At 39.6% G+C, this 8250-nt stretch overlaps 1 protein-coding gene across 1 annotated transcript in view; it reads left to right on the top strand.

Annotated features, from left to right (window-relative positions):
- Nucleotides 1-6598, top strand: part of RBM12B (RNA binding motif protein 12B) — a 7052-nt gene extending 454 nt beyond the window's left edge. The window contains exons 2-3 of the mRNA XM_009275462.2: nucleotides 2677-2722; nucleotides 3449-6598. Of these exons, the coding sequence (XP_009273737.1) occupies nucleotides 3477-5576 (2100 nt within the window). The 5' untranslated portion in view covers nucleotides 2677-2722; nucleotides 3449-3476 and the 3' untranslated portion in view covers nucleotides 5577-6598. The remainder of the gene's footprint in view (nucleotides 1-2676; nucleotides 2723-3448) is intronic.
- The last annotated feature ends 1652 nt before the right edge of the window (nucleotides 6599-8250 follow it).

Here is an 8250-nt window from a genome sequence, read left to right as displayed (position 1 = left end):
GGGCCGGTGCGGGCCGGCCCTCCAGCGGTGCTGCCGGCGGCGGGGCGCTTCCCTTTCTCCAGCTCGCAGCGCTGGGAAGCGGCCCCGTGCTCAAGCCAGCCGTGTAGCGGGCCCAGCTGCAGAGCTTACCCGCATCTTCCTTCAGCGATGTGAAAACGGTCATTAGCAACAGCTTACTTCGGCTGTTAAGGCTTATTTTGAAGAATAGAATGAGAAGTCGTCTTCTGATCCACCAGTTATTCTCATATTGGTGCAGTTTTATAGTTGGGATGTTTCTGTGGGTGTTCTTTCTAGCTTGTGTGCTCACTGCATGCAGGCTATGTAATCTCTCAACGTTGTGGTAAAAATACTAGTCTAGTGCAGGCTTAGTTTCCTACAATGTTTGCAAGTTGGGGATTTTTTTTAGTGAAGTTTTAATGGCATTTGGAATTTGCTGCGGAAGTATAGGTATAGTACTGTTTTCTAGTTAACTCGGTTCAAATATAAAATTTCTTAAAGCGGTGTACACGCTTCTGTGCTTTTAAATTGGTGGCAAGAAGCTGTCAATCTATTTATTATCTAAATCCTTGTTCTCTGAAGTCCTTGCTCAGTTAATGAATTGGTCCTAGTTTTGTGTGGCACTTTCATCCCAAAGTCATTCTCTTTGGTCATTCACTTTAAATTGTTGGATGGCTTGTGTATACTTTCTACCAATGCTCGATTGTCAGTAAAAGCCTATTATTTGAACTTGCATTTCTGTTTGTGGACTTCTTAAATATCACATTATGACCTGGAATCACTGTGTCTAGTTTTCACCACTGAAAGTTGTATGTTGTATCCATGGTACATCGTGGAGAACTTGCCGTTTATCACCGAAGAAATACTGAGGAGATCTGTTCTGAATGCTGTTTAAAAATTGGGATAAGAATGCAGAGTTATGAAATTCAGAAATACTACAGATTAAATACATCATGAAGTAGCAGGGCATCGGATTTGATTTTTCAAGACACGGAGGTCCTATAAGAAAATTCTGCCCTTGAATTCTCCTTGCTTTTTGGCATTGCCGTCACATCTGTTGAGAAGATACATTAAAAAGTGTACTGGGTCTGGCTGGGATGGAGTTAACGTTCTTCATAGCAGCCCATACAGTTCTGTGTTTTGGATTTGTGGCTAAAAGAGTGTTGACAACATATCAGTGCTTTGACTATGGCTGAACAGCACTTGCACAGTGTCAAGGCTTTCTCTTTTTCCCCCCAGCTCTGCCACCCCGGCAAGTACACTGGGAGTAGGCAAGAAGCTGGGAGGGGACACAGCTGGGACAGCTGACCCAAACTGATCAAAGGGATATTCCATACCATGTAACATCATGCTCAGCAACAAAATCTGAGGCAGAGGAAGAAGAACGTTTTTGTTTGATTGTTTTGGTTTTTTGGGGCGATTTTTTTTTTTTTTTTATTGGCTTCCAAGGTGGTGGTTGTTCGGAGGCAGGCTGGGCGTCAGTCAGCCTGTGGGAGGTGGTGAGTGATTTCCTTTGTTTCACTTTTTTCTCTTTCCTTCACTGATTAAACTGTCTTTATCTTGACCCACAAGTTTTCTTGACTTTGTTCTTCCTATTTTCTTCCCCATCCCGCTGGTGGGGATGAGGAGTGTGGGTGTTTGGCTGCCGGCCGGGGTCAACCCACCACAAAAATACAGAGAGCAGATGATCTTCAGTGCAGTTATTAAGCAGGCAGTTGGTTTTGGTTTGTTGTGTTTACAAAGTGCTGAAGTAGAAGTGATGTAGAATCCGTTAGTTACAGAATTTGGGCTTTGCTCTTGTATTGCTAAACTCAGGTGAAGTGATAGTTACTGTGATCAATAGATAACTTGGCATCAGGATCTAGTGCTTTACGTTTGTTATTGAGCAAGGGGTTTGTACAAGGGATATTCACAAACACTTGTCATTGGAGCATTGGGCTCCTGTTTTTTTTTTAAGTGATGTAGTCATTTGCTACAGAAGCTTGTGTTTTTTCTGAGTGCTGTGTAATGTATTGTGTGAAGTTAGGTAACGTTGAAAATCAGGATATGTTCAAGTCAGTGTATTAAAGTGATTCTTGTTCTTACGTTTGAAAGGCAGTAAACATACAAGTAACATACTGAAATTTGCTTTGTAAATTGAAGTACTCCCTGAAGTTTCTCCTTGTTGGATATTTTTGCTCTTTAATTTGAATGTCTTCACTGTGTACACTAAGTGCAGTGCTGGACTGGTGAGTAGCATACTCTTGTTGTGAACTTTGAAAGCAGGTGGATTTCAGAAGAATGGACACGTACTGTAATCTTGAGATGGACTTGCGCATCTTTCAAGGACTCAAAAGAATTGAACTGAGAGTTTTTCCCTCGATTTACTGTCAGTCTGTTTCATTTCAACAGTTCAGTGTGGCACAACTGATGACCAAATAATCTCATCGTGTTTTCATCATTTGCAGAAGTCAACTTAAATTTTGAATTTCTTTTACTTCTAAAATGGAAACGCAAAGATGCAGTGCATAGCATCTTGGAACATGGAAGGAGTTCTTCATAGTATCCCAAATTGTGCGTTCATTACAGGCTCAGCTTTAATATTAGCCACTGCTATGGATGAGCTGCAGCAGTGTAGCACAGTATATAAAGCGAAGTACAGATATCAGCCATTAATTATGTTTCGTTTTCTTTCCACAGTTAAGTTGATTTTACAGAATTTATCAGGTCTTCAAAGCAGAAACAGGTAAGCTGCCAAAAGCTTAACACTTCTCACTGAGTATTGTCACAAGATCATACACGGCCTTTTTTTCTCACAGACTTGTGGCTGGGAACTAGGATATGCTCTCCTGAGTGCATGTGGCTGCTGCAGTTAATACTCTGACTACATGAAAGAGACAACATTTTTGAACGCTGAGAAAACATACGTTATTGAACAGAACTGATCACTGGGTAGAGCAACTTGTCAAAGCAGTAAAGTCATCACTTTTGGTGAATTACTTCATTTTCCAGTGACGTAGTTATCCTTTTTCCTTTCTCCTTTTATCATCTAGTATTTTCTGTGTTACGATCACAAGTGTCCTGTTCAAAAGTAAACAGGATTTTTTTTTTTCTGTTCCTTAGGACTGGGCAGAGATGTCTGGCATACAGTAACTATGCCGTGAAAGACTTCAGGTGTTCTTTAGGTATCGTGGATGGTGAGGAGTGACTTAGGTGGATTTTGTTGCCCTTAGGATAGGGAATATTGATAGACTTGTGCACATGTGCCGGTGGAGTAGCTAACTGTTCTGACTAATCAACTTTAGTGAATCTTGTTTTAATCTTGTTCTTGTGAACTTGTGGGCTTTTTGATACCTTCTCTCTTGATTGAGACAAGGACATTCATTAAAAAGGCTCTAGCTTCTTAAGTGTTAAGATACTGTAATAGCTGAGTACTAAAGACGTGCTATCATGTGTACCTTTTTGTCTGCAGGTGATTTTTGCTGTGGGTTGAGCTCAGCATGGCTGTAGTCATCCGTTTACAGGGGCTTCCTGTTGTTGCGGGTCCTGCAGATATTCGTCGTTTCTTCTTGGGATTGAATATTCCTGATGGAGGTGTGCATATTATTGGAGGAGAGATTGGGGAGGCTTTTATTATATTTGCAACAGACGAAGATGCACGGCGTGCCATGAGCTGTTCAGGAGGGTTTATCAAGGACTCGCGCATAGAGCTCTTTCTCAGCAGCAAGGCAGAAATGCAGAATACCATAGAAATGAGCCGGAAACGATTTGACCGTGGGGGACGAGAAACTATGTCTGGCTCTAGAAGAACAGGTACTAATGGTTCTGGTGCATCAGGTGTTGGAGACATTCCACATGTAGTCACGGCTTTTCCAAAAGGAATAAGTAAACCTGGTTACGGTCCACCAAATCATCCGGAGGCTGGTTTCCATACCAATGGCACAAGACGTGGTGATATAGGTATGCCTAAATCAAGTTACCAGTTGAGAAAGGATTCTCATCCATTTAACCCAGATGATCTTTACTTATTTCTACGTGGTATACCTTACTCTGCAACAGAAGATGAAGTACGCGCTTTCCTTTCTGGGATACATGTGGATGGAGTGATTCTGATAAAGCATCGCAATGGTTTAAACAATGGTGATTGCTTGGTAAAATTTGCTACGCCTGGTGATGCCTTAGAAGGACTTAAACGTCATAGACAATACATGGGTCAGAGGTTTATAGAAATAAGCCCATCTACAGAGGAACGGTGGATTGAATATGGTGGGAGGGTAGACATGCCAAATGAAATCGATCGCTTTTTGTGCGAAGACCGTTCTCCAAGAAGTTCAGGCTACATGCATTCAAGGAAGCATTCTCATTCAAGATCACCAAGGAGACAAAGAACACGGTCTCGTTCACCTCCCAACCAGGAATATTACATACACTTAAGAAATCTATCTACTAATCTGGAGAAGAGAGATTTGAGAGCTTTTTTCCCTGATCTGGATATATGCAGCAAACAAATCAAGCTTCTAACGGATAAGCATCAGAGGAGGACTAGAGATGCCTTTGTGATGTTAAGGAGTGAGAGAGATTATCAGGCTGCTTTGGAATGTCATAGAAAGGTTCTTCTCAATCGTTCCGTTTACATTTTTCCAATTTCAAGAAAGTCAATGTTGAAAATAATTGATTCTTGTGAGAGGAAAAGATCCCAGGACAGAGATCATCCTGGACAGGCCATACCAGAAAAAAGTTATCGGGAAGGTCATTCTGGCCCTAAGATGTGTGTTTATGTAAGGAATTTTCCATTTGATGTGTCGAAAATTGAAGTGCAAAAGTTCTTTGCGAGATTTGATATTGATGAAGATGATATTTACTTGCTCTATGACGACAAAGGAGTTGGGCTGGGAGAAGCATTAGTGAAGTTTAAATCTGAAGAACAAGCCATGAAAGCAGAAAATTTAAATCGTCGAAGATTCTTGGGAACGGAGGTATTAATAAGACTTATATCGGAAGAGCAGATGCAGAAGTTTGGTGTAACTGTACCATTGTCTGCACCAAATGAAATGCAGAGTCATTCACATCCGTATAACAGAGGTGAGCTTTCCCGTCCAGTTGGTTCACCATCTGGGCCACCACAGGGGCCACCCATGCATTCATTTGGTCCCCCTGGGAACTTCAGGCATCCTTCTGAATTTAGGCACCCCCCTGAGGACTTCATGTGCCCTCCTAAGGATTTTAGAGGTCCACCACCCCTCATGGATTTTGGTGGTGACAGCGAACCTTTTGGCAGAATGGAGTTTGGGAATAATAAAATGGGAAGTTTTCCTGAAGGAAGATTTATGCCGGATCCAAATTTCAGTGGTGGTTCTGAACGTGTTGTTCCTATTCGATTGAAAAATTTACCTTTTAAAGCTACCCCTAATGAGATTCTGGACTTTTTCTATGGCTACAGAGTCATACCAGAGTCAGTTTCTGTACAGTATAACGAACAAGGATTACCTTCGGGTGATGCCATCGTTGCTATGACAAACTATGAGGAAGCTATGGCTGCTATTAATGAACTGAATGATAGGCCAATTGGTCCACGGAAAGTTAAGTTGAGCTTGCTGTAAAGGAGGAAAAGATGCTCTAGAATAAAACAGTCTAGATTTGACAGTATTGACAGTTATTTTCAGTTTTTTAATTACTGAAAGATGCAGAAGAAACTGTTTCCATCAACGGTTGTAAATAATATCTAGTTCAGTTGTTTAGCTCTTGGTTGAAATCTCTGTATGGTTAAGATATGAGAACTGTATTGTGCCTACTTCTTGTTGCAGAGAAGAACCCAGAAATTCTGGAGGACATTGAATGTCTTACATCAAGGTGTAAAGGCATGGAGTTGTAATGCTTTGGGTTTTTTTTAGTTTGCTGTAATTCCATGTCTCATGACTTTGCATCAAATAAAAATGTAAGTGCTGGTTGATTTACCACATAAACGGTTCAAATAGAAGAACTTCAGTGCTACTGCATTAATAGATAACGCTTCTTACTGAGGTTAGCTTAATAAAATTAAAAAATGGGGTTTTTTTTTGTGTAAACTGTTCAGGTTTTGTTCGGTTTCATGTGGTTGCAGGCATTCCTATTGAAAGAAGAGAAAAGAGCTTCCTGTTCACATTAGCTGGCTTTGCAACTTTTTTTAAATAAAAAAGAAATTGCCATTAAACGTGTGTCTTATATTTAAAACTTGTATAGTTAATGATCCCAACTATTATGCTCAGCATAGCATACCTGGGTCTCGGTGAGAATGATGCTACTACAGTTTGTCTACCACAGCAATGAATACGTGGTTTACAAAGACTGCAAAATCTGTATTAATCAGTTGGACAGGCTTTCTTGTTCTCCTCACTCACTGTAGTACCTTGAGACAGAAAATGAACCTTGGAATTAGACCAAGAATTCCAACTTCAGCCTGGGCTTTCGGAGTGGTCTTTATTTTATCTCCACATGCTTGTAATATGAATATTAACTTGCTAATGATGTCTGGATGCATTCCAGGTCAATCTCTGATTAGTTTTAACTAACATCTGTCACTGGCAACCAAGCTGACAACCAACTATGTTACTTTCTTATGTAAGAAAATAAATGCTTATGTCAGTATTTAGAATGCTTTGATTGGTTTGGTACCAGCATATTTAAATTTTGGGAAGAAACAAAAGCTAGCCAGTTTGAGGAAAAACTGCATCTTCAACATTCAGGCTTAGTCAGAGACTTTGGTTGTGTGGATAAGGACTTTGTACCACTGTTGACATTGCAACTGTACAAGATAGTACTTGGACTTCTAAAGAATTCTATGAAGTTTTAGTCCCCTCTCAACATAAGACAACAAAGTTGCAACTTGGTGATGAAAACTTGTTTTAACCTTTGCTTGGGCAATACCAAAAAAATCATAGATTCATAGAGTAGTTGAGGTTGGAAGGGACCTGGAGGTCTCTAGTCTAACCCCCTTCTCAAAGCAGCGTCAACTAGAACAGGCTATTCAAGGCCTCATCCGACCTTAATTACTTTGTTTATGTAAAGTCATCATCATTACTAAACTTCCACATAAACTCTTTTAAGTAGAAGCAAACAAAATCAAGAGATTTTTTTTTTATTCTGTGTTTTTTAAAAGGCCAGTGTAGCTTCATTTCTCCTGCATATTGTTTGTCATCTGTTTTAAGTGCTAGGAAAAAAGCATTTTGAATGAGAATGATAACGCTAAGCCTGTATGTGTAGATTCTTCTGAGCAAAGAAACTTAAATGTGGCCAGATTTTCAAATTCTGAACACTTACATACCTTTCTTTGCTGTCTGGTAGGTATTAGTTTCAGAAGCGTACTGTTCTGAATCCTCCTCTGAATTTAAATGGAATTAAAATTAAAAAAATCCACAACAGATTGGTGCGTTTATTTCATAGTTGCTATAAAAGTGATCAAGGAGTCAGAAGACTTGCAGGGAAAATAAAGAAGTTTTACAAGAGTCCTCAGAATAAACCTGACTGACCTAATCATGCTGTTGAAAACTTCGTGATTTTTTTTTAAGCTAACATCTTTACTACTAATTCTTGTCTCTGTAGTATCAGCTGTTTTAGAAATGTGAATGCAAGTAACTTTTCCAGTTAATCAACTTCAGATGATTTGTTTGTTTTAAAGTTCTTCTAGCTACTACACAACAGGAGATTGCAAACACTGACAATAAATTGGTGAACTTTTTACTGTGCTTCTAGAGTAGTGTTGGTACACACACATGAATTCTTGTAATTAAAAAAAGGATTTGGAGGCTGGAAGGATAAGGGAATTTAGTAAGTATTTTGCTGGTTAAGTGTGAGATTATCTTTTAGAAGAAGCATTACCTGTTCTTGAGAAAGTTTGAGTAATTGCTGGTAAGGTACCATTCATTTTTGGGATGGTGAACTTCCGCCCCCCCCAGTGAATGCATAAAAAGAGTCACGAAGCTTATAATGGCAGAGGTCATAATTAAGGCATTTCAAAATGTTTTTTGTTTGCCCTATAGCTAATTTGTCTTTAATTTAAAGCCAGATTAGAGTTTATGACTACTCTAGGTTACTCTATGAAATGTCTGATTGATAGGCCAAAAAAGTGGGTTTTTTTAAAGGTCTATAAAGACAAAAGCTGTACTTCACAGTATGCATAGATGATCTGAAGCAGAGGGAAATTAGGAAAGGATGCCAGTACATCAGTTAAATAATAAGACGGTTAACAGGACAGTTGATTCCCAGTTTATAGCTGTTATCTTGCTAGTATGTTTTGGT

This window comes from Aptenodytes forsteri, unplaced genomic scaffold, assembly GCF_000699145.1.
Source record: "Aptenodytes forsteri isolate BGI_AS27 unplaced genomic scaffold, ASM69914v1 Scaffold208, whole genome shotgun sequence".
In the NCBI taxonomy this organism is placed as follows: domain Eukaryota; kingdom Metazoa; phylum Chordata; class Aves; order Sphenisciformes; family Spheniscidae; genus Aptenodytes; species Aptenodytes forsteri.
This window is presented reverse-complemented; position numbering and strand designations above follow the sequence as displayed.